Source organism: Haemaphysalis longicornis, unplaced genomic scaffold (genome assembly GCF_048455015.1).
Source record: "Haemaphysalis longicornis isolate Haplotype H1 unplaced genomic scaffold, Haemaphysalis longicornis Haplotype H1 scaffold_10, whole genome shotgun sequence".
Taxonomy (NCBI): domain Eukaryota; kingdom Metazoa; phylum Arthropoda; class Arachnida; order Ixodida; family Ixodidae; genus Haemaphysalis; species Haemaphysalis longicornis.
In genome coordinates this window covers 68,394,951-68,409,103 of record NW_027526204.1, presented here as the reverse complement: position 1 = coordinate 68,409,103, position 14,153 = coordinate 68,394,951, and the positions used below count along the sequence as shown (strand labels likewise).

The 14,153-nt window shown below is 48.0% G+C and overlaps 1 protein-coding gene across 1 annotated transcript in view; it reads left to right on the top strand.

Moving 5' to 3' along the window:
- The first annotated feature begins 2,315 nt into the window (after positions 1-2,315).
- LOC144158675 (multidrug resistance protein mrp-7-like) overlaps positions 2,316-14,153 on the top strand; it is a 149,822-nt gene continuing 137,984 nt past the window's right edge. The window contains exon 1 of the mRNA XM_077689708.1: positions 2,316-2,493. Coding sequence (XP_077545834.1) covers positions 2,476-2,493 — 18 coding nt within the window. The 5' untranslated portion in view covers positions 2,316-2,475. The remainder of the gene's footprint in view (positions 2,494-14,153) is intronic.

Here is a 14,153-nt window from a genome sequence, read left to right as displayed (position 1 = left end):
CCACTTCTGCAACGACACGCAGCTAAATGCAACGGACCGTGCGCGCCCGCCACAAAGGAAATTGTCAACCGCGCCGTGACAGCGTAGTGCGGCAAGAAATGTTTGTTTACAGCCCTAGGTAATATAAGGGCTCGTGTAGGGGCTAAGCGGTACCATTTAACAAAGAAATGAAGCGGTCGCAGAGCCACAGGGACGATTGAAGAAACAGCCTAATTTTGACAACGTGTGGTACTGTTGTCCCGGTCGAGCGCCGCTGTCAGTCGCATGAATAGGTGGCGCACGCTCATGCTTCATTTAGAATACAAAGGCTGGACCACAGAACTCCAACGCAGCTATATAAGGCACTGCTAGTTTTTTTTTTGGTTTGGAGCCATGTCTTTTATATTCATGCCAAGTCCCGGGAGGGGGGGGAGGGGGGGGGCGGAGCCTTTTTTTTTGACAAGAGACCTCATCCGCCCCCTCCACCTTCCGCTCCTTACCCACTTCCTTTTCTTTAGCCTGTGAACACACAGCACGTACGAAGCAAGAAGCACACTGCGACTGATCTGCAACTTTTTATTGCACGAGCACTTCCAAGCGGCCAGACAAGATCAGCGTGAAAGTTCAACAGAAAGTTCAAGACGAGGTTTTTATTCTTACAAAGTTCTTAGTACCGACGTAATGTTTGCGTTATCAATAAATGGGGCATTTCTGTCTCTGCTGTGAGCGGACCGCAACAGCCCAAGTGTACTTCAGAGCGTTCAAGTGCTCCAAGCTTCTCGGCGTAACTCGGCTCGCACGAAAAACAAAAAAAAAGAACTTACTGGGGCATGTCGGCCGTCTTCTACGAGTGCTGAATACCCGATAACGTGATCGCCTTTTACGCTTCAAAGAGAAGCCCTAGTGCCATGTGAGTTTGTACTGCACGCAAGAAACAAAAGAAAAAATTTCCCGCATTTCCCCGAGGGGAAGAATGTGAAAGTGCGAATGCACGAGTTGAATTTGCGCGGTTCGGTAATGTTCGCGAAAGAGAGATCACACACACACACACACATAACTACAAAGAAAGAAAGATGCATTTATTCACAGACACCTATTTGTGTTGTCGTTGTACTTGATTGCTAGAGCGGATCTCAGCTTTGAAATTTCGTGTCAGTACTCCTTTAAGCAGCATTAGCCCTTCTCACGCCCGATTCTTGGCCAATCCCCCACGTGGGTATGTGCCATGTCAGCGGCCAGGCTGCGCGCGCCCATCTCCACGTGCGCGGACATCGCCGGTGGACGCAGGTTCAGGGTCGCTTAAGAAGTGCATTGCACTTAAAACTATTTCCTTTCGCGCTAGGCCACACAGCTGTAGTTGCACGTTAATTATACAAATAAATTCATAATAATCTACATCCGCTACAGGGTTCCCTAACGCACCCATAGGGCCTCGAGCGTCTACGGTTATAGCGCATACTCTAAGCGAGGAGGAGGAGGAAAAATTTAACTGAAGAGCTGGCAGGTGGGGGGGGGGTCCTTAGTCCAGGACTCCGTTGGTTCTACCTGCCATCTTCGCCCTTAAGTCAGAGCTGGCAAGCTCACTCTCCCACTGCTCGTAGGCAGGACTGGGAAGTGGTTTCTAGCATGGGTCATTCTGGCACTACCAGACCATGTGATATAGAGTAGCGCGTTGGCCGCAGTGATTGCTCAGGGGGGTATAGAGAGTGGGGTGTATTGCGTGTAGTCTCGTGGGGTGTGGGAAGGTGTTTGTTTGAAGACGGCGGAAGGCCACTTCTTTTTCTTTGGACAGAGAGTCAGCTCCTGGCGGGTAAGTGCTCCGGAATAGCCTGTAGTGTTGCGTTATGCCGCTGAAAGTAGTGAGAGGGCGATCTGCCCTGTCGTCATCCTCCAGCGGTGCCCGGTTTGTAAGACCTCGAAGCAGGCCTCTTTCGTGGTCTGAATCGTCTTTATGGACACTGCCGGCCTTTCAACAACAGGTTTCAGTCAACCGATACAACTTGAAAAAGAAAAAAAAACTAAAATGGATTTCTATATTTAAGCAATTTCGACGAAAACGCCCGCTCAGCGCAACGCATGCCCTCCCATAAAATTTTGCGAGCGACTTGGGCGTTGCGTGCAGCTGCAGACCACGTGCAAACCGCCGGAGTCCCTAGGCCATTGTCTCTCCGAGCGGTGTACTGCGACTCAGGCTTTATGTATACGGGGCCGGATACGCTCGTGGTTCAACGTTTCCCCCGTGCGTATGTTCTTCGAATACAGGTGTTCCAAACTGCTCCCGACTACGTTTTGTTGCCCAGCTGAGATTACTCGGCTTCAAGCGATGAGAAGGACAGACCGTTCGACCGTGCTAGTCGGGACGAACACGCTGTCTGGAGCGGACAGTTCTTAAACGACTGGGTAGTTGTATAAATAGGCAAGTGTACGTCCGTCGTCGAATCTTTATTCCTTTTCTCCTACCCTCGTTTGTAAGGGCACGACCACCAAGAACCAGGAATGGACATATGCCACCATGTGAGTGCAACTTGGCTGTTTCTCGTTCACTTGCGCGGTTTTCAGGCCTTTCTGGGAAAGGGGTTCGATGCGGGTTAACGTTTTTGTCGTTGCGAAAAATAATTTGCTCCGGCTGAACGCGCCCATGCACGAGTAATTCAAGGCGAATCCTTAATGCGAAAACCTAACTTCGCCATTCTGCGAAAAACCGCCGTTGTTGTTGTTGTTGTTAGCTGCTGTCCGGTCAAGAAAATGACAGCCCGTGTTAAGAGTAAAAAAAAAGTTGATATATTTCATTTGCTATCGCAAAAACCAAGCATCCATACTTTTTTAAATAAAGTAACACTGCAAATATTGCTTATGTATTGATTTTCTGCCTTATATTTGCGTAATGTCTTGTTCTTGTTCAACAATGTTGACAAGTATGAACACTGACACCGGACTTAGACGTTTAGATTTTCCTGTGGGTATATAAGTCTATTGCGCAGCTTCCGTTTCGCTTTCACCGGGTGGCTGAATCGAGTAACATACAGACAGACAGGCAGACAGACATGCAGACAGACCAAAATTGCTGTTTAAGTAGCCCAAGAAAGACTATCATCTTTAAAAAACACATGCGTAATTCAATTGTATTTTAACTCGAGTCTTCAGTACAACCGCCCAGTGCTCTACCAACTGTGCTATCTCGGCACGTTGCCTACATGCCTCCGGAAAAACAAACGCGTCGTTGCTGCTCCTTTTGTACGCGGGACATGCCCACTTGGGCTTTTCGCCAGGAATCGGGAGCTTTGGGGGGCGAACGTTCCCGCTTCACAAAACTATGGGTTTGAAATATGAACGTTGTGCCGCCTCACACCTGACCGCGACTCCAGGTGTGTAGAAGAAACGAAGCTGGTGGTCGAAGTAATTTGTGCAAAAAAAGCAAGAAAAAGACGGAAACACGATGCGGCAGGGAAGGAGTTGTTAATAGGCGTCGCCAGACTTGAGCTTTCAAAGCACGTAAGCGGGCTTAGGTGCCCCGAGTAATGTTTTCTTGATCGTTGCCAATGATAATTTGCACCGGTTTAACGGGTTACGAGCAAAGCACGGCTAATTTCTTTCCCTGGCTTCAATTTAGTTTTGGTGGTCTGTTTCGCGGTATCCTTGTGCAAGTGCGGCGCAATAAACAGGACAATAAGGAAGAAAGCACAGGACGTGCGATGTCCTGTCTTCTTCCTCATTGCCGTGCTTATTCAGTGCTTAAACAATCAATCTGTACCAACGTCCCCGCACGGGGCACCTTGAGCCATCTTGGTAACGGTGAATGGCGACACCACGTACCCCGAGCCCCCCATACTTAATCTGTCACCTACCGTGGCTAGAAGTTGAAAGGTGAAGGGTTAGAAGCCGTGAACGGTGGCCGTCGGAGCCTTGGTCAAGCTCCGGCCGATGGGCTCCCTGCCTGTCTACCAGGCAGGGAGCTCCGGGACCTCTTTGACTACCAGGGTAAGGTCAAAGGAGAAAGTACCCCCGTCTCCCTGCTTTCCAATGTATCATATGGCATTTTCCAAACCCCCCCCCCCAGACGTGATCGGCCCCCGAAAAGGGGCCGCACCGAAGTACCTTTTCCTCCGTTGCAATCAATCTCGCTCCCAAAGCCCGATAATTTCTCGCGCTTTCTGATCATGGAATCTGTTGACAAGACAAAACCAATCACTTCCCAGTCCGTCTTTCTAATCTCCAAGTATCTTGAAAGCCTTGTTGGAAAGTCGTACAAGGCTAAGAAACTGAAAACGGGAGAACTTTTGATTGAGGTAGACAACACACAGCAGTCCGCAAACCTCCTTTCACAAACGCGCATGGTCAATGTTGACATCAAGATCACGCCTCATCGCAGCCTTAATAGCTGCCAAGGCGTGATCTCTGATCCCGATCTTATAAGTGAAACTGAAGCCAATCTGCTCGAGGGCCTCCATGATCAGGGCGTGACGGCAGTGAGGCGAATAACCATACGCCAAAACGATCAAATCATACCTACCAAACACATAGTCTTCACGTTTGACCGCTCAACACTTTCTGAGTCGGTCAACGCAGGCTTCGTTAGATGTACGGTCCGACCCCACGTGCCGAATCCACGCCGCTGCTATAAGTGTCAGCGGTTTGGCCACGGCACAAACTCTTGTCGTGGGAAACTGACGTGCGCCAAATGTGCACCACAAGATCATCCAACCGATAACTGTGAATCTGAGCACTTCACCTGTCCGAACTGCCAGGGACCGCATGCTGCCTATTCCAGAAGTTGTGAGAAGTTTAAACAAGAGAAACAGATTATTGCCTTGAAAGTAAACAAGAACATCACCTTCCCCGAGGCGCGAAAGAGGTTCGCCTCCTTCCCTCTGGGCAGGTACGCCGACGCAGCTCGCCGGGGGGCGGAGCGGCGTCTGGTTTCGGCAGGGACCCAGTACCGCGAGTCGGACTTGGTCCCGCCCCCGCCCCCCCAGGGTTGCCCCAGGCAGCCCAACCAGCCTCTGCACCGCTCGCTCACCCAGCAGCGGCTGTGGTGGCAACGTCTGTTGGGGATGCCGCTGCATCCACTGCTTCCTCTCCACCGGCCCAAAGCACACGCAAGGGCACGGAGATGGAGACAGAGGCAGTCGCAGCGACCCCCTGCCCTGCCTCACTGTATGTGCCACCTGTCGTGCTCCCCACGCCTTCGGCACTGGCAGCGCAAGCAAAGAACGCCCGAAAGGGTACCACGTCAAGGGGGCCTGGTCCGCTGGGCACCCCCTTGCCTTCAGATGACGACATGGACGTCGAGCCCTTCCGGCTTTCATCGCAGCGGGAGGAACGGGCAGCGACGTCCAGGTGAGTAGAGAAGGCCAGAAAACCCCTTCCAAGAGTCCAAGCCCCGAAAGACCCTACATAAATAATCACACTCCAGTAGCTCTGAACACATAATAATGGGAAGAGAAAATATTTTTCAATGGAACTGCGGAGGCCTTCTGAATAATCTTGATGACGTGCATGAGATTCTGCATGCCAACCAGCCAAGTTTAATCTGTGTCCAGGAAACACATCTGAATTCCAAAGACATAAATGTCTTGAATAGTTACCTGGTATACAGGAAAGACAGGGATGGCTGGACACACTCTTCTGGCGGTGTGGCTATAATCGCCCGCAAATCCTTAGCATGCCACCCTGTCACCTTGAACACCGTCCTTGAGGCTGTAGCCGTCCGCACAATAATTTTTAATAGGTTGATAACGGTATGCTCCATCTACATCGCTCCTGATCTTGCACTTCTGAGCTCTGACTTTGAGGCGCTCGTCGACCAGCTTCCTGAACCGTACATCTTAACAGGCGACTTCAATGCACACAATTCTCTTTGGGGCTCTTCTCGCACGGATGCCCGAGGTCGCCTGATAGAGAAGTTTTTAACGTCCTCTGGAGCATGCCTTTTCAACAAGAAACAGCCTACATACCATAACATAGGACACAATAGATACTCAAATCTTGACTTGGCTATTGGTTCGGCAATTCTCTTTCCATGTCTTGAGTGGGGAGTGGGCACTGACCCATATGGCAGTGACCACTTCCCCACTTCACTAACATATATAGGTAACGGCCCAAGCAGTTCTTCTTCCCATAATAGGTTCAATGAAGCACGAGCTAACTGGAACACATTTACAGAGACATCGAAACTACACCACACATCCATAGGACACCTACACGTTGAAGAAGCTACCCAACTCCTCACGGCGCACATCCTCGACGCCGCCGAAAAGTCCATTCCCCACGCCTCTGCTGCCCCGTGCAACCAGAGGAGGCCGTGGTGGAATGAGGACTGTAGGCGGGCGCGAGAGGCCCAGAACAAGGCGTGGGGTATCCTTCGTCGGTACCCCACGTCGGGTAACCTTATTTTGTTCAAACGGGCCAAGGCGTTTGGAAAACGTGTGCGCCGTGAGGAAAAACGAGAGAGTTGGCACACAGACACACACAAAGTCTGGACACGTATACGCAAGCTCAAAGGACAACAGACACACAGCCTGCCCCTGGTTAGCACAACAGGGGACACACTGGAAGACCAGGCTAACACACTTGCACAATACTTTGAACACGTGTCTAGTTCAGCACACTACACAAAAACTTTCATGAAACACAAAACATCTGCAGAAAAAAGCCCTTACATGACAAAGACAAATAAAAAACTTCTTACAACTATGAATTCACTCTCTATGAGTGAATTCAGAGTTGTAAGAGCACGTGCAAACCTTCAGCACGTGCCCTGAGCACGTGCAAACCTTCAGCTCCAGGCGCAGATAAGATTACATACACCATGATACAGCACCTACACCCAGACACTCTTGAAACAATCTTACACCTATACAATAAAATATGGCTTTCGGGGCACATTCCTCGCTCTTGGAGGGAGGCCACAGTAGCGGCTGTCCTAAAGGAAGGGAAGGACCCTTCCTCTCCTGCCAGTTATCGCCCCATTGCCCTGACAAGCTGCCTGTGTAAGCTCTTCGAGATGATGATAAACAGGAGACTTGTGTACTTCTTAGAGTACAATGGTCTTCTCCAGAGCTGCCAGGCGGGCTTCAGGGCGGGGTGATCTACCAACGATCAACTCGTTGCGTTAGAGTCTTATATCAAAGATGCTTTCCTCCACAAGCAGTACTGTATGACAGTCTTCTTTGATCTTGAAAAGGCGTACGATACTGCTTGGCGGTACGGCATCCTTAGCGACTTGAAGTCCTTTGGCATGTCGGGTAACATGATGAACACGCTTGCCAGTTACCTGTCTGAAAGAACGTTTCGCGTGCGTGTTGGAACTGCACTTTATAGGGTTCATGTGGAGGAAAACGGCGTGCCGCAAGGTGGAGTTTTGAGTTGCACTTTGTTTATTGTAAAAATGAATTCTCTTCGCAAGGAGCTACCACCATCGATTTCCTGCTCCATTTATGTAGACAACGTTCAATTATCCTTTAAGTCTTGTAACCTGTCTGTCTGCGAGCGCCAAGTCCAGCTTGGTGTTAACAAGCTAGCTGGTTGGGCAGACAGCAACGGTTTTAAATTTAATCCAGGGAAGTGCACTTGTGTCTTGTTTTCCAAGAGGCGTGGCATCCGGCCGGATCCAGACATTCATCTCAATGGTGTCTCGATTCCTGTCAAGAAAAAACACAAGTTTTTAGGTATAATCTTTGACGAAAAGCTCACATTTATCCCACACATAAAACAACTCAAAGATAAATGCTTAAAAACAATGACTATCCTGAAGGTTCTGTCGCACATTTCTTTTGGTGCTGACAAACAACTTCTTTTACGTGTTTTTACCAGCTTGATAGGCTCACGACTGGACTATGGTAGCGTTGTCTATGGGTCAGCCACTAAAACATCCCTCAGAATGCTGGACCCTGTGCTTCATCTAGGGCTCCGCTTGTCATGTGGTGCCTTTCGGACTAGTCCAGTCGAAAGTCTGTAGGTAGAGTGCCACAAATGGAGCCTAGAACGTCAGCGAGCCTGCACAGACCTGCTTTATGCTTTTAAAATCTCATTAATGCCTCACCATCCTTTTACATCAGTTTTTTATGATACATCCATATCTGAACTTCTTACTAATCGTCCATCAGTCTCTGCTCCCTCCGCTTTCAGAGTAAGAGAAGAAGCGTCGCAACTTGATGTCATGTTCTCAGACACCATCAAAACGTCCGCTGCTGAACTTCTAGTACCGTGGCAGCTTCGCCCGATATCATGTGATGTATCTTTTACAAGTGTCGAGAAAAACAGGGTGCATAGAAGCGCGATCGTGCAACATTTCTTGTCCCTGTAGCACAAATATAAGTGTGCTGAATTTTACACGCATGCTTCAAAAACTGCCACAACTCTTTCCTGTGCTGCGCATGGTGGCACCTTTAATGTCTGTAGAACTATGAATAGAAATACAAGTATCTTTACGGCAGAGGCCTATGGCATACTTCTTGTAGTTCAACATATTGTTCTAAGCCGAATTCCGAAATCTGTAATTTATACTGATTCTTTAAGTGTTGTGCGTACATTATACTCACAGAAGTCTAAAAACCATGTGGTCAATGCTCTCATTAGTACTCTTATGTCTGTGCATGCGTTAAACCTTGAGGTGACCGTGTGCTGGGTGCCAGGGCACTCTGGAATTCCAGGTAATGAGACCGCAGACCGAATGGCGGCCGCTGCTGCCCTTACAACTACCGTTGACATAACAACAATACCCTACACCGACCTCAAATCACACATCAGACAACACCTTCGCACAACACGGCAAGCACACTGGAATCAACAGACTGACAACAAACTACACATTATAAAGCCACTCTTGGGAGCATACACCACTGATACTCACAACAGACACAACGAAGTTACCCTGGCTGGATTACGGATAGGCCACACGCATGCAACACATTCCCACCTGCTCACGGGATCTCCAAGACCCCTGTGTAGCAGGTGCGGAGAGGGCCTATTCGTAGTTCACATACTAATAACATGCAAGGCACTTCACACAACACGACACAAACACTTCAGAGAACTCTACAGACAACATATCCCACTACATCCATCGCTGTTTCTAGGTGACCATGCCAGTGTTTCTATGAAACGTGTGTTTGATTATTTGTCAAATGTTAAGTTTTTAAACCTTATCTCATATCACGCATAATCAAATCTGGCCCTATACACCAGCCATCACCATTACCTTTAATTGATTTTACTATGTTCGATTTACATGTTTTTATACCTACCTTTTTGTGGTAATCACGTCGCTTCATTATATAACTTCTTTTCTGGCGCTCTTCGCCCTCGTTGGCCTTGCGCCATGAAACACCAACCATCATCATCATCATCATGTACCAACGTGTCAACGTGCCACTTCTACTTCGCGGGCTTACTCGCCATTTCCGTGGTTCAATACTTACACCAAAGATTTGCTCGAGAATTCTTATATTTTTCGTTTAGGATGCGCACTCAAAGGGCCAATGCAGACAAATCACAAGTTTGTTTAATTTCAAAGAACTAATGTCTGGTTACTCACTCAGAGCCATTCGAGCCATGAAAGGCGTGTTTTAACTGAAAAAAAAAAACGGAAGAAACTTCAAAGAACTTTCAAATTTCGCGCCACAGTGACGTGTGGTGGGAGGAGTGACGTAATAAGGGTCAGAACTAAAGCGGTTTTTTTTGTAACTGCACGTTAGCACTCAAGTGACGCCATTAAACGGAACTAGAGGCCCCATTTACGATTACCCAGTCATATTTCCTGGCGGTTGCTTAGGTGAGCGGCCGCCAATTGCGTAAACAAATTTCTGTGACGTCATAGAGAAACCGCCAAATAAGGGGTGGTTGGTCACCACTGCTTGTTAGGTTTTATTTAATATCTCGATTATGTAGTTAAAGTTTGCGACAAAATTTGTCTCATTGCTATCGAAACAAAACGATGGGGCTCTTCGATTTGCAGTCTCGGACTGACCGCGGATAGTCCGCGGGTAGTCCGAGGATTTCCCGAAGCCATAGGGATATATGGGAAAGCCGAATGCCGGACGGCTTCTCGGGGAGTCCGCGGTGAGTCCGAGACTGTAAATCGAAGAGCTCTAATGTTTTTAATGAACCAAACTTGTACATAGCCCACTTATAAAGAACCCGGTTTTAACGAAATCCCGGCTATAGCGAACCAACCTTCATTTCCGGTTGCCATTTGTATAGATACAATTTGTGTACATATATAGCGAAAAACGGATATGACGAAATGATTCCCGTTTCCCGATGTGTACCGTATAGGCGGCCTGGACTGCATTTTGCCTTCGTGGCCACTTGATGTTCGGCTGCATCTCCCCCCCGTCTCCGTTGCCATTCTCCTCCACTCCTAACGTCAGAAACGTAGTGTGGTACAACAAGTCAACGGTACATCATATTAGTTGAGGATTCGCAGCGTCGCCGATGCCACAACAGTACAACACTGTTACCGTGTAACTCAAGATACAGTACATTCCCCTCTGCAATGAGCGCCAGCGACGGTACTGAATCAATTCACGTTCCTCTTGTGGGAAAACACACTCCATCATTGTAATCGACAAAGAGAAAACACGGCGCAGCTGCACTGCCCCCTCGAAGAGATTGAGATACGGCCAGACTGCGATGATCGATGCTGTGACGTATATTGTGCGAATTATTAATAACGTGTCACCGGCAAGTTCACTGGCCACCTGTCCCGTTGTCCCGCACAGTCCACCGCCATACATCAGATGACGCATTTGCAAAAGCCTGAAACGCGTTCATATCAGGTGTTCACCAACCAGGTTTGCAGTGGGTGTTTTTACCGGATGCCTGTATACGTTCGACGTACCCGTTAAATGTCGAGAACAAAGCACATCGCGATCCTGCGGGGAACGTAAACACGTGTATCCCACGCGAGATTGGCTCATACAGGCGCGGTAACTGCTTCGAACAGCGGGCGGGAATCCCACAATATGTACGACTTCACTGGGTACTACGTAAATCTGAAAAGTAATGAAACCCGGCTTAATGTTAGAGTCCTCTTAATGGCTTAGAGTCGTATAAGTTGTTTCGGGATAGTGTCGATAAAACAACATTTACGGCCGTTTTCTGCGACCATACCTTTCCCGTAGCCGGCCATGCCTTGACAGAACACAGAAATTCTGTAACGTGCCCGTCGCGGTAGCTCCGTGGCTAAAGCGTTGTACTGCTGAGCACGAGGAAGGGGGTTCGATTCTCGGCTGCGGCAGTCGCTTTTCCGACGGAGGCGAAAAGCAAAAACGCCCGTGTGTACGAGATTTCGACGCACGTGAAGGTCCCCAGGTGGTCAAAATTAAACCGGAGCCCTACCCTCCACCACACCGCGCCTCATCGCCTGTGTTGCGTCGGCGCGTTAAACCATACAATCAATCAATCAATCAATCAATCAATCAATCAATCAATCAATCAATCAATCAATCAATCAATCAATCAATCAATCAATCAATCAATCAATCAATCAATCTATCTATCTATCTATCTATCTATCTATCTATCTATCTATCTATCTATCTATCTATCTATCTATCTATCTATCTATCTAGCTATCTATCTATCTATCAATCAATCAATCTATCTATTTATCAATCAATCAATCAATCAATCAATCAATCAATCAATCAATCAATCAATCAATCAATCAATCAATCAATCAATCAATCAATCAATCAATCAATCAATCAATCGATCAATCAATCAATCAATCAATCAATCAATTCCGTAACGTTTACAGCTTTACTGTGAACTAACTAATTATGGCACGTAAATGACACTCAGCGTAATGGCCGAGTCGATTTGATTGATTGATTGTAGGGTTTAACGCGCCGACGCAACGCAGGTGATGAGGCGCGCCGTAGTGGAGGGCTCCGGATTAATTTTGACCACCTGGGGATCTTTATCGTGCGCCGAAATCTCGTGCACAGGGGCGTTTTTGCTGTAATGGCCGAGTCGTCATAGCGGTTAATTTCCGGACGATGTTTTTCTCAAGATACCTATGCGCGTTAGATTGAGAGCTACGGAGCAGTCGGGAGAAACTGAAGACGAACATTTTGTCGGGTCGACGCTACGAGTATGCGGACGGACGTCGACCACTGCCCATGGGTACAGCTGTATACAGTTTCGCTGTAAAATGCATTGATTTGGAAGGGGGAAACCTGGAAGGGTGAGAACGTGGCGCTTGATTTGATCAGTGGAAGTACCCAGCTCGGTGTCTATATTAGTTTATCGATTATAGGCTGCTCGCATGAACTAGCTTCAAAACTTGAGACTCCCCCTTTCCCTCCGAGCTACTCCTATTCCTCCCCCTCGCCTACCGGCTTTCCTTTACCGACTAAAGAATTGACGACATCTCTGAGAATGCGTAAATTTTATGGCATATATGTTGAGAGAGATCTCGGACACAGTCCCGCATTCTGGGAAATATTCTGTAAAGGGGCCATGAAGGCAAAACACAAGTTTGGATCATTCAAAAGATTGCTTCGTTAGAGTCATGCTGACACCATTTTAAGTGCGAATGCACTTTATAGGCGACCCCAAACCATCCACCGCCGGCGTCGGCGGCGGCGTCCGCAGTGCTCCTCTATAAAGAAACAGCATCCGGCGCCAGGTTTCGATCCGCGGACTTTGCGGCCGCAGCGCGACGCTCTACCGACCAAGCCATGGACGCGACGTGATATCAGCGTTAGTGACGCGCCTTATATCTTTAACGCATTCAAACTACGTCGTCAGCGGCGTGCGTTGGCGACTCAGCGGCGTTATAGCGGCTTGATAACTGCGTGGTGTACACGTGATACTACAAACCCGATGGAAGAGATGGAAGAGAAGGCGGCGAGGCGGTGGGCTGCGGGGGCCGAGCGCAAGCGCCGCAAGCGGGCCGACAACCGTGCATTCGCACTTTCACATTCTCCCCCTCGGGGAAATGCGGGGGAATTTTTTTAACGTAAACTTCGCTGAAATGAGCTGTATAATTAGAAAAAAGGGGATGGCCATGAGACCTACTAGCTTGATTCCCGTAACAGAACCTATTATGTCATACCAGACAGCTCTGCGATTGGCGGAAGCCGGAAAAAAGCAAACGAAAATTAGACAGCTTGCCGAACGAGCCATTTGCGCTTGAATTTAGGGAACATTCTTTTTATATACTTAAGAATGGTGGGACAAACAGTAGAAGTTAGGAAAGAACACGTAGACCTATAAGTACCGATGTGTACTGCTGTTGGTACTGCGCGCACTATGCTTCGTTTAGATGCACAGTACTGCGGGGCTATGGGGTTGTCTAAGACGACACTGGCCGATTGACGCAAGCGACGGTGTCTTACGTGACCATATTGGACGAGCGCGCACCATGTATAACGAAACGATTTTCTCCATGAACAAAAACAAGGCAGGTTTAAATACGGTCACAAACAAACCAAAGGCAGAAAATGGCTTGACGCGGATATGATAGCGCCATCTAGGTTGACTAACAGTAAGCAAGTCTCCGCTCCACACCAAGTTTAGCTGAAAGACCTGTTCTTATGATGTCATTGCAAACGTCATTCAAACACACGTTTTGGCGCGAGAATCAAAGTTGTAGCTTAAATTGATCAATTTCTCAGTGAATAAAGCATCGTTTACTTCCGGACAAGCGCTGTGGACGCTATAGAACACGAATTCTTTTGGTTAAAACAAACTTTTAAATTTGTCTCCATGGCCCTGACTACATCTTCAACACACCCTACACTCCTGAGACCCTTCGGTTGCAAATGGTGCTTCTCATCTTACCCTCTACCAAGGCACCCATGATGCCAAGTCAATATAAAAACAGACCTCCGCCATCTCGTTTGAAATTGCTCAAATACCAACCAATATTTAACCTCCATCTTATTCAAAATACACTTCATTGGCCGAAACCTGCCGCATTCTATAGGACTTTTGTCCATCAAGAGTGGCCTTGCACAAGCATCGTAATAGGGTAACCCCTATTTCTGATGAAGATAAAAGCAAGGAGACTCAATTCAGCTGAGCTGACTTTGCAACCACCGGTTGCAGGGAGACTATAGGAAAAATGCTGTTGAAACAGTTCGAAGGGCCTAGGCCACCTTACACAAAGAGCAGCAAGTCAAACATAACGAGAGGAATTATACAACAAGTGCAGTACAGGTAAA